The 19,548-nt window shown below is 45.3% G+C and overlaps 1 protein-coding gene across 5 annotated transcripts in view; it reads left to right on the top strand.

The window, feature by feature from the left end:
* INPP5K (inositol polyphosphate-5-phosphatase K) overlaps window positions 1-19,548 on the top strand; it is a 470,513-nt gene that overhangs the window by 234,779 nt on the left and 216,186 nt on the right. For all 5 annotated transcript variants that reach the window (XM_069226108.1, XM_069226107.1, XM_069226106.1 and 2 more), the window contains one exon: window positions 3,387-3,503. In XM_069226108.1, the coding sequence (XP_069082209.1) occupies window positions 3,387-3,503 (117 nt within the window). The remainder of the gene's footprint in view (window positions 1-3,386; window positions 3,504-19,548) is intronic.

The raw sequence follows: 19,548 nt of genomic DNA, 5'->3' as shown, positions 1-19,548 counted from the left end.
GAAGGCCCATAAGAACAATAACGTATTTCTGTTTTTCATCCTTATTTAAAACTTATCTTGTTATATCTAGTCCATTGTATACAGGGATTGCATGAAGGGCAATGTGTATTTGAAAGTAACGTGTATTATCCGAATTGTCACAGTCTAAACAGTCCCTCACTTTCCTTTCATGGCCTTGTCTAAACCAAGCCACCCATATAAACTTTTCATCCTTTGCTTGATCTTGATAACATCCAAATGTCCTTCATGACAGATGTCTAATAGTATTGCCCATCAGATTTCTGGCTGAATTATATGCCCATCCCTCATCATCTTACTCTTTTTTATAGTTAATTCATGCCTCACTTCCCAAGAAGTTTGTAGCTTTTCATTCATTACCTTCTTCAAAGGCCAACTCTCATTTATCATCTTCCAAACCTCTCCCAACACTGCATCCATCCATCCATTCCTTATTGGTTATAGCTTTTACTTCTTCCTCAAACAATTCTTTTTTTTAAATATATTTTTGTTAGGTTATACAATGCCAACAAACATCATTCCAAAACATAACCCCCCCCTACACATGGTATATGTGTCCCTATATTGCAAAATAAATCAAGTTCAGTGCTTCACAGTGTTACATCCTTTTACAAACTTCCAGTACTCCACAAATCCAGCCCAAGGTGTCCTTTATTTTCGACACCTCAAGGAACAGGTGTCACCTCTGTAAATACCCTTTTCACCCAACCTCAGAAACCCGACCACCCCAAATTTTCTCATTTCAGTTCACAGCCCCTTCCTTGAAAGACTTCCTTTTTCAGTATTCAACAGTGATCCATACCATCCAACCATTCTTGGTGTTGAGGAGCAGTCCCGGACTACATTTCTTCCCAATATTCTGTTTCACCACTATACAGCCTAGATTGACTAGTAGTTTGGTATTGCGTGTGATTCATCTGCCCCCATACACCCAACAGTGCCAGTCTAGGCTGAAGCTCTAAGAGCACCCCTGTAGCATCCTCCAATGTTTCCTGCACTACCTCCCAGAAAGTCTCACACAATTATGCAAAACATTTTTCCAACTTGTTTCTTGAATGGTTCTCTGAGAGGTAAAGGCATGTAACTAAGAAAGTTTGCAACATTATTTCTTACTCCTGGCATGTGTACTTCTTTGTAATTTTAATTGAGCCATCTAACAGATGTGCCAGGTAAACATGTAGAGTCATTATGCAAGCCCTTAGTAGTGAGTACCTTCGTAAGAGGTTTGTGGTCAGTGCATTAAACCACATGTATTGACAAAAATATGCTTAGCACAAGCTAACGTTTCCTGTTAAATATTGGAATACTTCCCTTCTGTGAGCATTAGAGAACTAGAAGTGAGAGCAATAACAGTTTCTTTGCCCAACTTGTACACTTGCATCAGTACAGCACCTAAACTTTTATCCTGGCATCAGTCGTGACAATGTTATATTTTGGATCAAATTCTTGTAACGTGGTGCTAAATAAATGTTTTCTTTGGTTACCTAGATTGCATTTTGGCAATGTAGAGACTATACACGTTTACTCTTATTTGTTAAAAGTTGTCTTAAAGGAAAAGCTGATCTTGCAAAGCTATTTTGAAACGTAGAGTAGAATTCAACAAGTCCAAAAAAAAACCTCACATTATCTTTACTTTTGAGGGTAGGAGAGTTCTTAATGGCTCATACTAACTCCTTCTTGGGGTTGAGATCCTCGCTATTGATTTTATGGCCCAAATAGGTGACACGTTCTCTTGCAAATTTCATGTACTGTATTCAGCAGTGAGATCTTTCTTTTCTAAAACTGAGAACACATGTTTAAGCTTAGTGTCATACTCTGATTTTGGTTTACCTATTACTAGAATGTAATCCTGAAAAAAATAAGTTATCTAGTCTTTGAAATAATTCAGACACCAGTCTGAAACATGCGCAATGTAATAAGCTAATCCAAATGATTCTCTCACAAAATGAAAGCACCCAAATGGAATATTAAAAGTAGTTAACCTCTTTTCGGATGTAGTAGCACTTGATGGTACACAGCATGGAGGTCAGTTGACATAAACCACTTGGTTAACAACAACAGTTCATTGATCCATGGTAATATAAATTGATCTAAGAAAATCACAACCTCAACTAAGGTCAACACACAACCTCAACTTTCCATTGGCATATTGCGCCACTGCAAGGGGAGCTACCCAGTCTGAGGGTTCTACTGGTTGTGTAATGCGGCCCTTTGTAATTTTCAAGTTCTGGGGCAACTTAATCCTGGATGATTGTAGGTATGTTTCTAACTTTCTTTATACATGGTACAACATGTTTCTTTAACATAGTCTGTTGAAGAAATCCCTGTAATGTCCCAATTTGCCAGTAAATCAGTGGCATCAGTCTAATATATCCTGGCTAGACATTTCATTCTTCTGAATAATAATAACACCAGTTCTGGACTGTTTGCTCTTCAGCCATACCAAACTCAGCCTGATCCATCCAGCCTAACACCAGTGGTCCCTGTTCTGACACACAAAGTTTGCATTAACCTTCCCTGTTCTTAAACGTGGAGAACAACTTCCTGAAGCCAACTACATCTATAGTTTCACCTGTAAAACTTTTAGGTTTGATATCAGGGGCTTCTAATTCCTCTCCTAAGCTTTCAACAGATTTAATTTTCTATACATCCTTGCTTATACTCATGTATGGAGATCCTGATTCTGTCACTATCACGGCATAATACCTATTCTTTGGCCTCTTTATGAGCTTGCTGTAGCCATTATATGTTATGTTTAGTGTTGCCTCTGGTCCCTCATCTCTATAGTCACCGTACTGGTTTCATCTTCTCTCCTTTGTTTAAACCTCGTTGACGCCCACCAATTGCTGTATGAGTTGTCTGTCTGGCCTCTATGTCCGTAATGTGTGGTTTTCCTTAGCATCTTTGCCTTTCTCCAAAGAGATCACTTCAGCATTTCTGCTCTGTGGGTACACATCTTGTTGGAGGCTGTCTTCAGAATGTAAAGAGCTTACTTTTTGCCTCCCTGCATGGACAAACATTCCATTGTGATATTTGAGAACCTGTTTTGGTCCTTTCTCCTCATGTACAGAGATCACTGGCCTCTCTTTAAAAAAAGCTGTCTTAAGCCTATCACTTTGGTAGGTACTACGCTTACTCTACCCTCTCTTTTCTATATGTATAAAGCTCGATCTGGTCTCTCCCTTCTTTAGAACCTGTTCTACTTTTTCTTCTTCACACTGTTCTCTCTTTGACACCTATCTTCTACATCTGCTGAGCTCAGTCTAAACTGTGTGTACAAAGCACACTGTAGCCACTGTCTTCTGAGTGTACAGAGGTCAATTTGGATTTATATACTTAGTGTGTCACACCCTTGTGCTTTCTTTCAGATTGCCTCCCTCCGACTTCAAGGCCTTCTTCTACTGACCTTTGTGAAGCACCAGCACATTCCCTTCATTCAGGATATTCACACCAACTACACCCGCACAGGAATTTATGGATACTGGGTAAGTCCAATTTCTTTTGGGACATCTGACATGCAGGAATGGATGCCAATACCCCACTTACTGCTCTTTGAGAATGCAGGATCCTTTCTCTTGTGTACTACAATTTGTCTTTGTTCTCTTGTGCACTACAGTTTGTCTTTGTTTACCACAGTATCTCCTTTACCTTTGTTATTTTGACATACTACATAGCCTTATACCACCCCTTGTTGAATTCCATCTTGACAGCAGAGTTCCGCGCATCCACAATCCTCTCTGGTCAATGAATCATGCCCTACCTTTCATCCTCTTGCGTTCAGGTAATATGACCCTAACTACATCCATTACATTTACAATCATGTCTGTCACACATTGCTTCTCATCATGCCTCAGTTTTCTCTTCTCTTGTGCTGCCCTTGAATTTTCCTTGATCACGTCTTCCTTGAGTTTCATCCACACCAGAAAAAAATCTAAATAACCATTGTGACCTCTTAGAGCATACAAAGCAGTGATTTTGGTGGTGGAATGTGGCATATTAAGATACCATTAGCATTTTCCTCATGCACTTGGAGGAGATATTACTCTTAACCGTTCACTGCCATCCTTTTGCAAGTTCTGACTAGCCCATTAGCTATCTCCATGAAAGCATTCCCCTGGGGATGATAACGACTTTAGATCTTACGCACTGCCAAACTTGCTGAATAATTACTTCTTCTATTGGACATTTCTAACCACAGGTTCCTTACCGTAGAATATTTCCCAGGTGTTATACTGGATCCATTGATATTTTGAGGTAGTGTTCCTACACCCCGCAAGGTGGCTTCGTGCAGCTCTGCGTTGCCTCCATACTGCCCCATAAATTGTGATGCAGAGCCGCACATAGGTGCCACCACTGCGTGCTTACTACAGTGTTTAATTTCTCTACATTCAGAGGCATCTATTGCTCCGCACCAGAATTTTCGGGTGTTCCAAAACGTTTCACAGTGCACTAGGTTATGTTATCCCCACTAATAAATGATGACGGAATTCAGCAATGCCAGGACAGCAGATAGCAGATGTCAGTTAGGATCATCACAAGGTGTTTCTTGATGCCTGGGCTCGGGACACAACTCTTAAGACCCTAATTGTGGGCTTCATGGAGCTGGGACAATTTTGCAGTAAATTGCCCCAGAAGTGTGCAATTATGATTAAAACCCCTATTAAGACCTTGAATATAATCTACACAGAGTGAAATTAACTCATAATTTATTACATAAATTTTGCCCCACCTGATTATAAGTTGTTTGGGTTTTCCTCACTCTGTTCTGCCAGGTGTAGGAGAACCATACACATTTTTTTACGTGTAAAAATCACCAGGGAAAATCGCTTGAGGCTCTGGCTGAAGCAGCAGCAAAATCTCATTCCACTTTTTTCTTTTCTAGTAGGCAGAACATACAGTGCTTTTCCCCATTGTCTCCACCCACCCCACCCCACCCCACACCAGCTCAAGCACACACGTGCCACCAGCTGAGAGCAATAAATGTATCCAGAAAAACTCCAGAGAATGAAGAATTTTGTGTGCTGCTGACTGAAAAATCATTCCCAAACAGTAAATCCGTATTCCACTGGGTTTTATTCCTAATTGCACTGTACCATGTCGATTTAAACTCCTGGTTCTTATGAACTGAAAAGTAAATTTTCGGTGCAGGAAAATTGTCCCAGTACCCTCCAACTTGAAACTAGGGCCAGAATAGAAAATTACAAATATTACCATATTCAGACGATATTTTTTGTTTTGTTTTTTCCCCACCTGGCTATAAAGCCACACAGCTTGAGCCGCAAGCAGTTGGTAAATGTGTGCTGGCTGGTGCTAGGGGGAGGTAGGTGTGGGAGTAGGTGATGCTGTTTACTAACAGGGCGAAGAATTGTATCCTTCCCACTGTGAGATAACAGGAAGCATGAGTCTTAGCTGCTTCCCCAGCCAAAGTATCATGCAATTTTTCCCACTGGAAGGATCGTGTTTGGTTCTTCTTCACCCAGGTAAGGAAAGTCCAAACAATTTATAATCTGTGGGGCAACCATAAGCAGAGGCCTCATTATTTTTGGTTAGGACTCTGACTCTGTGCCGAAGTTGATGATAGTGATGATTATGATTTTGGTGACGTGCTCCCCTTATTCAACTCATGATGCCTTGTACATTAATTTACAAAATGCAAGTGAACTTGGCACCACTTCGCAGTCAGAGTTTGACTGAACACGTGGGACACTAATGGAGGAGAGTGCCTCATTCGCAGTGGTGATTTGGAAGCCTGCTGAGGTGCTAGAGTTACCATTGCTCTCTGTTGAGACTAAAGCAAATGTTTTGACAAATTCTATAACCCGGGTGAGCAACTTCTGAGCACTTCTTTTTGTTTACTGATGCCCGCACTTATACTCTGATGGCTCCTTGGTTGAAAGCATAATCTTGCCCTCCTGTGTACAGGCTGGTGGGCAGACGTCATAGATCAGTACCTAGTGACCTGGGTTTTCTCATCAAGCACCCTACTCCAGGCAGCCTTTTTGTTCAGGCCTCAGTCAGTAAAGTGAATCGTAGTTAATTTCCCATTACTCGTTTTGTTAGAGATTCTAAAAGGAATGATGCCTTTAGTAAATGTATATTTTATTCAGCCTGTGTGTCAGTGCGGTCTGGGAACGCCATCTCTCTACTGTGCTGATACACCCATGGCCTCTGGGACATAGCCAGTGAGATCTTGTAAGCAGTACTAAAAGGTCTTAAGGTCCTTTTGGCAACACAATTCATAATGTGCAAGACTCTGGCAAATATGTTATCCGCACAGCTTTGGATACTACAGTTTGCCCTGGCAGGGTTGTTGATGCAAGTGTGGTTGTTCATCACCATGCCTTAATGAGTTCCACTGGTTTGTCTGACAATGTGCAGGCTTCGCTGACGGACATGCCCTTAAATGGGTCCCATCTCTTCAGTGAGAAAGCAGACTTAACTGTTGAATGCTTTAAAGACAGTAAAACTATCGCTTGTTCTTTGGAGCTATTAGCCTCCGTCAAAGATTCCTGCACCAGTGTCAGAAATTTAGGGGCTACTCCAGAGGTCTGGTGTACAGACAGAGACATTTTTCCCAACTAATGATGCATCATTCAGCCCAGTCCTTTTGGGGCTAAAACCATGGACCCAGCAAGCACCAGTCTTCGAATTCCTTCTTCCCCACCACAGTACCCAGCAAACTGCTTTAGTTTGCCGTCATGGCGCATGCCCATCTACTGTGTTGCAGAATGTGTCACTTCCTTCCTGGTTGGTGATCCATCACATCCGACCAATAGGTCTTGCAAATTATTCAAAATGATTATGTCCTTCTTTCCTTTTTCCTTCCAGTCCAATATTCCCTCACATCGAAACAGGTTTCAAAATAGTATCCGTCCATCTTCCTACAGGAGGTGTACACCACTTGCTCTTCAGAGTGCAAAAGATTTAGTGTCAGACCCAAATAAGGATGGGGTTGTTACTCTCACTATTTCCTCATCCTGAAGAAGGATGGGGGCATCAGTCCTATCTTGGACCTCCATCCCCTCCATGCCTTCCTATGGAAGAGCAGGTTCAGAATGCTTATATTGACCCAGATCCCATATGCTCTGGACCCAGGCAATGGTTTGGTGTCCCTCAACTTGGAGTACATGTATTTTCATACACCCGTCCTACAGTCCCGCCGATGTTTCCTGCAGTTCAGGATGGGCCAGGTACTTTTTCAGTTTGATGTGCTCCCCTACAGCTTCACCAGGGTCGCTTGCTAATGGCGGTGGTTGCTGCTCATCTTCAGAAGTCGGGAGTTGCTGTATTCCCGTACCTCGATGACTGGCTGCTGAAGGCTTGTTTGCCACAGTCAGTCATGGAACACCTTGTGGAACATTAGCATTGTTGGGTTTCACCATAAAAAAGCTGAAATCGCACCTGATTCCATCTCAGGGGCTTCCATTCATTGGGGTTATCCTGGATAAGGTAGAGATCAGGACATTTGGGCTGTGATCCTGATGTTATAGGCTCATTTCTGGATCCAGGTGAAGGTAGTTCTGAGGTTTCTTGGCCTCTTAGCCTCATGCATCCTCCTAGTCAACCACGCCAGATGGCACAGATCAATACCAGACATGACCAATCGCAGCAGATGACAGTTGTGACAAACAAATCACTGCTTGGTTTGGGGGCAGGTAAGAGTCACCTCAGGGTGATGAAATTCAGAGACTTCTGGTTTCCAGTTGAAGGCCAGCTCCACATCAGTCTTCTGGGAATGTGTGCTATTCATCTGCGCCTGATCCTCTTCCTGCAATCCACAAGGATAGGTTGGTGCAGGTTCTCACCACCATGTGATACTGTAGCAAGTAGAGTGGAGTGGCATCCTGGTTTCTGTGCCAAGCAGCTTTGTGTCTCCGGAGGTGGCTAGAAATACAAAACATATTTCTAGTTGCCAACCACTTGGCGGAGTCCCTGAATGAGGGCAACTTGAGAAGAGGCCACTTGGCAGAACACAAGTGGCATCAGCATCCTAAGGTCGTGAAGGTTGTGATCTGCCATTGAGAAAAACCCTGGCTGGATCTTTATGCCACTGTCGAGAAAGTGCAGGGTCAAAGATTTGCACACTTGAGTTTCCATTCTAGCTGGAATGGAGCAAGGGACTCCTGTATACATTCCAGACGCTTCTTCTCCTGCCCCAAGTCCTAAAGATCAAGGAAATCAGGCCTAAGTCACCCTGTTGGCCCCGGATTGGCCCAGGAAAGTGTAGTACCCAGAACTCCTGAGCAAGTGTGTGTGTCCTCCGATCAGGCTGCCACTTCAGGAGGGCCTCCTGTCTCAAAAGTATGACAGGGCATTGTTCGTGACACAGCCAGTTTACTGAAGGACTCATGCCCATTCACCTTTTTTCAGGTCCTTCCCACAGGTCTTCATTCAACTTCACTCTTATGACATCTAAATTCTTTGTGTGTGTTCCTGACGGCCGTAGATGCTGTAGTGATAAAATGACACCCTCTACCTTATGTGAAAAGGATCTGTATCATACCATCTACCTCCATTTATGCACACCCTCTCCCTCATGCCTGTGTTATTGTATTGGTCAGTGCTGCATGCACTAGAAATTGTCCATGGGAAACATATACTGCTTTCAGCTCTTCGAGTGCCATGAGGATGCTGGAATTATGAAGCATACCAACTGAGGTCACCTTGGCTTTGGCCCATGTGGTGTTGTCCGCTACATCTGCTATTTGTCTGAATCAGTGCTGCATGTGCAATGGCAACCAAGGGTCATAGGGTGTACCCTATGCTCTACTTTTCATGTTTTTGTTCCAGTTGCATTTTGATGCCCGCAGGACAACCAAAGTAGGCCTCAGACAGACCTAAGTTTTGAACATATACACCCTAGCACCTATCGGAGTGACCTCTTTACACATGTTGGTCCACTGTGAGGTGTTCCCTGGGTCAGACTATAGGCACTGTAAGTCTGCTGATTGATAGTACAATTCATAATCATGGTTCCCAAACCTTCCTCATCTACGGGTAAGTACAGCTTTTCCTGCGTGACTCACATTCTTGATTCTGTAACAGTTCTGGTAAGAGCATGGATAACACTTAGAAAAGGAGTCTCGAGTCTAAGTGGGATGATTTATGAAAACAAAAAGGGTTGGGTGGCAGCATTCTAGATAATAGCACCATTTTGGATAGGGCCATACATCTCATTACTGATAATGGTAATATACTCCAGAAGGTCACTGAAGACCTGGCCACCATTACTGCTCGACCAAGATTACATTATCTGGATTTCTGTAAATTCTTACCTTTTTTGTTATATAGCCCTTTATTTAGATTTTCATATAGTTGCACAGCAGTTCTGTGTACAGTTTATAATATTGAACACCTTTGTAAACATCTTTACACCAAATTTGCTGCATTAGTCACAGCTGTCAGTTACATGAGCTTTATCATAGCGTCACAAACCCCTTAATTGCATGAAATCGATTAACTGCATTAATGTCAATGACCATCATAACCAGCAACATCCTAGTTTATACATTCATTGTACATTGCCTTTACCGTACAAAGTCTGACTCTTCTCCATTATGCTTCTGCCTAATGATATCTCCAATGTCCATCACCTCCTAGATGCCCCCTGACTTTGACACCACAATCAAAGCAGTTGCCTGCATCCCAAGGGGGTTGTTGGCTCCCACTCCCTTAGTAGTGTGTCGCCTACTTGTCGCACAGCACCAAAATGTACACTCTCAGTTACTCAAAGTCAGTAATGGAGGAAGGTCGTCTGATGTCACTTGCGTTGCCATCAGGAGAGTATCCCATTCAGTGAAAGTTGTCCCTGGACCAGTCTGCCTGTGTATGTGCATTATCACATTTATTTCTGTGATGATTCACTGTACTAAATCTGTCAGCAATTGTAGGGGTATCTGTGCTTTCCTGCGTATGGAAACATCCCAACAAACATATTGCCACAGTGGCAGGCGGTGTACATCTCGTTAGCGCTGCAAACAATTCTATAAGAGTTTACTAATCGGTATTTATGTGAAGCAATCCCTGATGATATGGAAGAAGGCAACCTGTACTGTAGAATCCAACTCCATTCTTTGTCATTATATCCTCTCCCATCTTCTTCTGCCACTTCACTTTTAGGGCAATGGTGGGTGCATAATATGCAGTAGCCAGGACACATTGCACAATGGCTACCACATTGTGTTGTATCCCGTGTATCAACAATATAGTCAGGGGTTCAGTTAGTGTTGGTTCTGAAGTGCACTTACCCTAGGTATCATTGATGAAGGCCTTCATGACGTTAGAACTTGTCCACTTTGGAGGCTGCAGCACTCCACGATCTCATTGAATATGAGGAGCTTGCTGTCTGCATAGAGGTCATCCATTGTGGTCTGCTCAGCCTGATCCCACACCTGAGTGGCATGATTAGCAGCCACTAATGCTGTGTCAAATCTGGAGAGCATGGTACGTCATTCCCAGTCTTTCAGAGTATTTGTCCCAGCAGATTTCGACAACTTGTAGTGCCCATGGGTAGGGGCTTCTGGGCTTATCTGTAGTATAGAGCTTCTGCAGGCGGCTTCTGTGCTATCCATATCTAATTTGGGCAGCTGTATAGTAGGACTCCGGAGTAAGAACTTCCCTGCTATCCTTGTCCAGGAGACACATTGCTTTATCTTTCACCATTTGCCTGCGCTGGGCTTCCCATATCAAGTTTGAGAACACCAAATGCAGGTCCTTAAAAAAGGATTGCGGCAAATGTAGCAGTAGGGCCATCAAAAAATATAAAAGGTGCAGCAGGACGATCATTTTAATAATAACCATCCGTCCAATGGGTGAAAGTGGTAAGTGCTGCCAGCAGTGGTGGGTGAATGTGTGTTCAATCTGAGCGGCTGTGGGTTCCCTACCACAACAGAAATGTACCTAGCAGCCCCAGGCATCAAACTCCTGCAGCCTCTGCCAATGTCATCTTGTAAAATACCCTGTCACACCTGTTTAGGGTCAGATCAGGTCGTCTGCTGAGCGCGCCCCTTGTCATGACTCTAGTTCATCTGATACCGTTGTCTCAGTTTTACCGTCCATCTCCTCTGTACCGCTGGACCCCAGTTTGGCCCCTGGCTCTCCCCTCATGCGAATAGTATACAGCAGAGTTGCCCTGTCCTCCGCCGCTCTCTCCTTTGTGGGGGTATCACATTGGTGGTGCCGATCTCCGCCGATTTGGGTGCTGTCCCCGCTTGAATTTAGGTTTGTTAGTCCAAAGTCGGGATAGGTTGTGGCTCTCTCCCTCCCTCCGGCCATGCTCAGACCTCCTCATGGACGATGAAAAAGGAAAAAAAATGGTGTGGTGGGGCACTTAGCTTTTCTGGGTAGAGTAGGCCGTAGGGACTCAAGTTCCCGCTTTACCTCCATGTAGCTTTGGCGTGTCTTCCGCACCGGTGTGGTATTAGCAGGGAATATGCAAACTTTGTGGCCCTCAAAGTCCCGGGGGCCATAGACATGTGCTCTCTGGAGCATGTCATACCTATTGTGGTAATTTGACAGCCTGGTGAGTGTGGGGCTCCGGGGTGGGACTGGGGAATGGGGGTTTAAGGGCAGGTGTGGGGGGGGGAGTTGGGGTTGGCCGAACCCTGCGTGCTCCTATCACAACTTGGATTGTGTGTTTGTGAGCACTGTGATAAGCAGCCAGTTTTCTCAAAACAGTTCTGCTGAGGGGTTTTCAGCACACTGTGGCAAGCCCACCACTGTTATTTCAGCGGGAGCGGACCTTTGCGTTCCCCGACCTTTGTGCAAAACTTTCAATTCTTGGTGCAGTTCTTTCATCTGGAGCTGTAGTGTGGATACTGTTGGTCACTGTGAGGCAACTGTGGATTCCGTTTCCTCCACTCTGTTGAATAACGTCTGGTGGTCTGCTCCCTGTAAGCCCATGCGGTTCCCGTGCCACCGCCGTCCACACTGGCAGACAGTTATCAGGTCCCAAAGGAGTGTGCAGAAGCTGCTATGACAATGTAAAAGAAAAGGGAAATGGGGGGGCAGAAAGGGCCTCTACCAGTTCCACTCCTCACTCTTGCAATTATTGGGCTAAGAGTGCAGTGAATGTTCAGCGGGCTTCAGATCATCCCCATTCGAAGAACCCTCCTCCTGCAGGTGGCGCCGGTGCATCAACAGGGCCCCCACTCCTGGTTTACCTTGTCTCCAGTCCCAGCATAGATTCCATCCAGAAGGAGAGGGGGGTGGTGGAGAAACCCTGCAAGGTCACTTTGTCATAGGGGACCCTGCCGAAACTCCACTCAGTAACAGTGGGTTACCAGAGGGGAGAGATGTCGCTCAACCCTCCAATAGAGGAGGGTCTCTCTCTGCAGGGGGGTGGCCAAAGTCCTCACTGCCACCAGCTGCCCTGACCATCATTGCACAGACATCACGGCCGCTGAGCTGCTCGCCCCCAGTGCGCTCTTCCGACCATGGCATGGGCTGGCAACTCTCCTCTCAGGCCTCGCATGGTAGGGCCCACATCGCCAGCCTCCACGGTGATCGCAGTGCTGTCAGGATGCCATCAGTCCTCACCACCTGCCCGGAAAGGCCACAGCTGGGGGCTGTCCCGATCCTCATGTCCTGTGGCAGGCATCCCAGCCACGGAGCCACCCGGCCCAAGGGCATCACCTTAGCCACAACTCAGGTCAGCGACATCCGCTGCATAACTCAGCTTGTTCGGAGCAGCGGTCGCAGCAATCCCAGCACTCCTGGAGTGCCAGCCAGGCAGGCCCCACCCTTGTGCAGGCCCTATACAGTGACGTTTATTCAGTTCACGCATCTCTGTCAGGAGTCCACTTGGGCCCTTTCTGTGGGTGAAGTCCCATTGGCCCCTCAGGGGCCTTGGAACATGGATGGATGGCCTCCTTTGGCTGCCATATCAGCGGGATGAATGTAGTAGTGCTGGAGCTTCTCACACAAGCAACCAACATCTTGCCCAGTCAAGCCACGCTTATAAATTCTTACCCTCAAGTATCTGAATACCTCTCTGTCTATTGGCAAGCTTTATGTGGCCGTCAAAGCTGCTACTGCAGCTCCTCTTTCGGATAATTAGAAGAGGCACAATTTAGCCTTATTTAGTTTACAACTCAATGCCTCCACTGAAACTATTCAATTTGTGCGGGACCAGCAGCAAATCCTCTCCCCAGTCTCTCTTTGATACTGTAGACGGGTCCCGTAGACCGCGTCTAACTCACCTCAAATCCGCCATCTTTCGGCTGACTCCACGGAAACGGCGCGGCGTTCCCCTGGCAACGGGAAGACGCCACGTCGTTACAGCATCAACGACTTCCGGTCAAGGGGATTAAAGAAGGGGGCGGATCCGGCAGAAGGACGCGCGACGGACAACCAGAGAAGAGAAGAGAGGAGCACGACGAGAAACGAGGAAGGAGAAAAGAGGACAGAACCTTTGGCAGCCCCGGTGAGAACCCAGGAGGAGGTCCACAGGAGAAGCGCCGAAACGCGAGAACCGGGGAAGCAAACGACGTCGGAGAAACGAGAAAGCCGCCACGACCCCGGAGGGTCGTGGCTTGACAAGGTACGGTCACAGGGAGTCTCGGGCACGGGGAAAGGCACCAGGGAAGTGGGAGGAAGGGCGGGGAGGGTGAGTAAGAGACAAGGGAAGGGGCACGAAGGGAACCAGGCACGTTGTGGACCCCAGGAACCCTAAACCCCACCACTGATCATCCCCTCACGAACTTCCCCGCTTGCTGCCTTTTTCCCTCACGAGCACAAGACCCCACCCAGTACCGCCGAAATACTTACCTGTTCCTTTTCTGTTAATTTGCATTTCTGCCGGGATTCGAGGGAGACGACCACATCCTCTCACAGACCGGAAGAGACCAGGGAACGAGGAAACCCAGGAGAGAAAAGAAAGGAAGAGAGGAAAGCAGAAACCCCAAGACGTATCCAAAACCCCTTTGAACAATGATTAAGAGAATGACCTGTGAATAAACAGAGAATAAAAATATCAACCATAAAGAACCCCAGTCTTTTGCCTCTGCTTGATACGCTCGTAGGACAGCCTGCCACAGATACATAGTAAAATGTCATCTGCACATAGTGGACAAAAATGTGAGGGCATTCATTGATGCATATGCTTAGTTGCTCACTGATTTGTTCCATTACTAACTTTAAGAGTAGCAGGCCGAGGGGACAACACTATCTCTACCCTTGCTGGACAGTCCAAGCGTTTGATACCACACTGCCTATTTTGATATGGGCTGTGGTAAATGTTTACAAAAGCTGTGGCCATTTTATAATAATATCCCCAAAGCGTATGTACCTTCCCTAAAAAGTTCCAGTGTCGAAAGTTTAAAGCCTTCAACATATCTATGAAGGCAGCATTGGCCCTCTTCTATTCTGGAGGGATGCTACAGACAACAGGAAGCAGCCTGCACACTATTGGAGTTATGCTCCTGCTCAGAAAGGTCCCGCTTTGATCTGGGTGGACAAGGTATGGCATTTCATAAATATTGTATTGGCCAGCACCTTCCCCAGTATTTTGCAAGCTAAATTTAACTTTCAGAGAGGGTGATACAACCATAGATCGAGGGGATCCTGGTCTGCTTTCAACAGCACTACCACAAGTTTCTCTTTGGTAGTTGAAGGTAATCTGCCTCTGTCAAATCCTGCCAGGTGTAGGCACAGCAGCTGGTTAGCTAGTTGCCCCTTTTTGATTTTCAGAGGGAATCCATTGCTGCCAGGTATTTTATTTTACCCATAGATGATTGTGCATGGCCAATTTCATTTTGTCCCGAGAGATCTGTGTTTCTAGACCTTCTGCTTGCATCAGGGTAAATTTCGACAGGGTGGCTTCCTGTATGGATTGGGCTGTTGTTATTGAGTGCTGCTTGACATGTCTTGGATATAACTTCTTATGTTCCATGGTGAAGGACTCATTGACATCAAACAGAGAAGGCAATAGCTAGCCATCCCCACGCTTTTGTCACCTTAAGTAGGAAGGGGATGCCAAGACTTGGGTCCTGTGCTTGTTATGCCACCGGATTCAAGATAAACTGGCAGATGAGGGGTAATACCCCAAAATCGGTTCTAGGGTGGTTGTTTCGGGTCCAGGTACGACCTGTCCTGGTATTTCATGCTGGACTGTTCCCATGGGGAGCAGAGTCCAGACTGATTTGCATATAGCTGGGTCCAAACTGGAATGGCGAGCAAAAATAATGATGGATTTAACCCATATCTGTGACGGGGTGAATGTTTGATTTGTTCAGCATGCACTCTATCATCTGTTATTTTTTGCAAGTACTCCTTATAGTCAAAGAGGATAAGCCTCTCACATGTTTTAAAAGGGGGACACCACTTCTCAGTTAGACTTTGGCACTTCATATTTCACTGCTAGCATGCTGATGTTTAGGTTGAGAAGGTAAGGCAATCATTTAAAACCCTCCTCACTACTACTGCATTTTTGATTCATATAACTCTCATATATGGCTTGAGTGTGTCCATTTTATTTATGGATCCTCAGTAGACCATATATATTTATTGAAAAAGTGTGTAATCTCTTCTTACATTGTACTTTTGAATACTTCATCATTCAACTTAGGTATCTGCAGCCCCCAAATAAGATTTTTTACTGGTGTACCTCCCCTTTGCGGACTATAATAAGATACTACTTTCAACAAGATATTCTGTCCTGAGAATGCCACACCTCAGTGGTTGTATAAGTAGAATATATTGATGCAGGTGTATTGTACATGTCGCAGGGAGTAATAGGGTTATTTCTGCCCTGGGGGGTAATTGCTCCCCGGCAAAATGTGCGCTTGCTCCCATGCACTCAGGCTGTTATTTTTTCCACCAATACCTGCACCTGTGCTCCCTGCAGCAGCAAATGGTATCTATTCACATCAACATCCATTATAAAGTTAAACTCACCCCTAACACAAAGGGGTTCTGATGGCGATAGACCAATATTGTGGTTATATGTTCTAGATGAGACACTTACCTTATGTTGAAGGAGTACAGCTCAGTCAGCTGCAGCTCCTTGCTGTTTAGTTGAGGGAAAACACACACATATTTTCCATATTTATTCATGCTTTGATCTGCCACCCTACTTGGCACCCCTTGGCATATCCGTATTAGGATGCCTCATGCGTATGAAGAGAATGTTGTGCTGTAAAGTTGCCCCTTCCACTTATGTTGGAGTTTTGTATGCTTAGTTTGTGTAAGTGTATTTTTAGCATATTTTCTACATAGACACCAGTGTGTTTATCATAGTCACCACGTTATGCCTTGCCGGCTGGCAAGGCAACTAAAATTAACTTTCTCAACAAGACCTCTTTTCCCAGGAATGGACCTTGAAATGTCCTGTGCCCAGTATATAGATAATGCAGCTGATCGCATTAAACTATGCACCCTGTCAAACTATGCTCTGACAAAAGAGGATGACAATTGAGCTGCTGTGGCTAATAGCAGGGCAGAGAGAAAAAAAAATTGTGCCAGACCAGCTCAGTACTTCACTAGTGCCCCTTCCCAGCCACTCCAAAACATAACATATCCACACTTTGTTTTTTTCTTTACCTTCAGGAAAGCCGACAAACCTCCAGATACTGCTCCAAGATCTGTCCTCAGCATCTTCAGCCTTGCTTTCATGGAACCTGATCCTCTCAACTATGTTTATTAGGTTGGTTTTCAGTTCAGCGACCTTGGCCAGAGACCGGAGACAGCTCTGTGCCACAAAAGAAAATGGAAGCAGAGTGCTCTCTACTTGTGAAAGAGAAGCTACACCAAGCTCTGTACTTCGGTGAGAGAAGCTCTATTGAGTATTTTGCTTAGAAAAGAGTATTCTTTACTTATAAATTGATCTCCATAGAAAAAGGATAGAGAAGCTGATCTAACCTATGTATTGATAAAGAGAGAGACCAGACAGTCTCAGACCCTGGAGGCATGAACGCTTATAGTCCCAGAGGATGAATCCCTAAAATTAGGGTCTGCTCAGGAGTGATCACTACGTTGAGAATGATGATGAGACGGATTCGTAACACGAGCTACCTGAGAAGGGATACCAAGCTCAGTCCCATATAAGCAATTATTCCTGAACTGAATTCCTAGCCTGAGAAGAGATCTGTGAGCCAAGAGTGTTTCTTTATTTCCACGCATGCACGGACCTGTAACTTTGCTACCTTTTGTCCTCCCTTTTGTCAGTTGGCACAATCTTTCCTAAATTCTTCCAGTTGGCAAGGGAATAATGTCCCTACTGAAAACTACAGGGTTCAAGCTGTGTCATGACTGTCAGATGCAGATGTCGGTGATAGACCTGCACGTAGTATGCCCCTGCTTGTGCTTGGGGACAACTCTAAAATGTGGGAAGAGTGTGCTCTTATGCTCCCAGTGGTATTCTGGGACTGCAAAGCTATACTTTGCTGAACACAGAAATAAGTCTTGGACCTCTCTTTAGTCCTTCTTCAAGTCGACAGTGCAGACTTGTTCTTGTTCTTGAGGCTGCTTCTATGTTAGGTCTTCTCAGTCGGGCCGTCTGTTAAGTCAATGAAGAAATGCAGTAAGTCAAAGCATGATTCAGCCCCATCCCATCACTCTATCCAAAGAGAAGTCCAGTGGGCTTCAAGGTGCCAACCAATTTCGTTGCTGATCCCTAATTCAGAACTGATTCCTCAACTTGTGCTGTAGTGCCTCAACATCCCTGGGTCATGGTGATTCAACAGATTGAAGCCTTCAAGAAGGAAATGCGGTGTATTTTTGGCATTCTTTCGGTTCCAGCTTGCGTGCCTTTTGGCCCAGAGGATTCACAGGGGCCTCCAGTCTAGTTACTTCCAGTGGTTCCGCCACTGTAATTGTCTGAGCCCATCAAAACCTGCCTCAGTTAGTACCAGGAAGTGAATATAAAAGACGTACAATCTCTGCGAATGTGTAAAAACCAAGGGATCAGGAGAAGCAGTGGGCCCAGTCCAAAGGCCCCAAATCCGAGTGTGTTTATTGGGCCATCTCCTCACCTTATATACCATCTCTTTTGCGATGGTGCAGCAGTCCATACTCAGGAGCCAGTCAGTCGTGGTTGGGGGTTCTGTATTTTTTTTTTCACTTGATGGCAAGATCCTTTTTTGCCACTAACAATCCTATCCCTGCGGACGTGCGCAGTGCCCTGAAACCCCCTAGCCCCATCCATTATGCCCAAGATTACTTCCATTGGGTTTAGGTCAGTGGTGAAGCCTAGGATCTCACCTATGAGACTATGCACCCTCTTTCAATAATGTGCTTAAAGGTATACCCAGATGATATCAAAAAAGGATGCAGGTTGGTGAGTGCCGTAAATCATAAGGGACTAGGGGCCCGCCCCATATGCCAGAGTCTGGAGCAATGGAAATATAGTTAATGTGGGTACTTAAATTGAATTAATTAAACTCTAGCTGAGTCGCCAGGGTTTGGGATGCCAGTGAGCTTCAATCCAGTCCTCATCTTCTAACTTTCCCAGAACTTTCTCCCATCTGAAGTACAGTTTGCCAAAGACTCCGGGCCTATTAATTATCAGAGACCCTTGAGATGCCAATCTTGCCAAGGGTTCTAACATTATTTTGACTTCTAATGGATTAAATTCTGCCAGCTGTTGTATCTGATCTCTAGGGGGTGCAAATGCATGCAGAATCTAGAAGTACCAGAATGGCTTTCTGTGGAGATTAAATTCTTCAAACACATGCTTGAATAATTTGATGTAGGTAGTCGTCATAAGTCTTCCAGTGTAGAATTCCCTACTAGATCCCATGTCCGAAAACCCTCCAGTCGCGACACCTGTGGCAGCCAAGTCCTACGCCACAGCCAGGTCTCTGCTGTCGGCTCCTCCACCAACCTATTTGTTTCAGAACTTCTCTCCAGCTTTGCCCGAGCATCGTCGTGATGTATGGGAGAACCTGTAGCAGTGACTTTCTTAAAGTAATGAGAGTAGATGGTTACATTTGGGAAGATCTAGTTCCAGACATGTCACCGGCTTTTCTCTATGTCCAAAAACCCATTAGTTCAGAGGGACCACCTGGGAGTCACAATAGTAGGCCTGGTAATCAGGTGGTCCAACATCCCATTGTAAATTAGTTGCATACACTTACCGAGGGGCACTTGGGGGCTCTCCACTCCCCAAAGGAATTGCCTGGCCTGTAAGTTTTGAAAGAAAGGCAGATGCAGGGTGAGAAGATAATTTCTGCAAAATGTACAGAAACCCCTGCAAGGCTATCATTTTAAAAAGGGCATTACTCCCCTTTATATAAAGAGCGAGGTTAACCCAGCTGTCCAGTTCTTCTGTCGTGCATCAGAACAAGAAATATTCTGGTCTCGAATTTGCCTGTATCCACTGAGATCTACATTCTGAAGTATTTAAAGGCTTCCTCCTCAATTTCTTCTGGGAGATAAAGGGCCTCATTACAACACTGGCGGTCGGCGGTACACTGGCAGTAACATCGCCAACAGGCTGTCAGTGTACCGCCAGTGTATTATGACCGTGGTGCATTAGCCACGGCCATACTGCCGGCCAGGTTTCCGCCAGCCTGTCCATAATCCCCAACCGCC

Source organism: Pleurodeles waltl, chromosome 3_1, assembly GCF_031143425.1.
Source record: "Pleurodeles waltl isolate 20211129_DDA chromosome 3_1, aPleWal1.hap1.20221129, whole genome shotgun sequence".
Taxonomy (NCBI): Eukaryota; Metazoa; Chordata; class Amphibia; order Caudata; family Salamandridae; genus Pleurodeles; species Pleurodeles waltl.
Note: the sequence above shows the minus strand (reverse complement) of the source record. Positions and strands in the feature narration are given on the sequence as shown.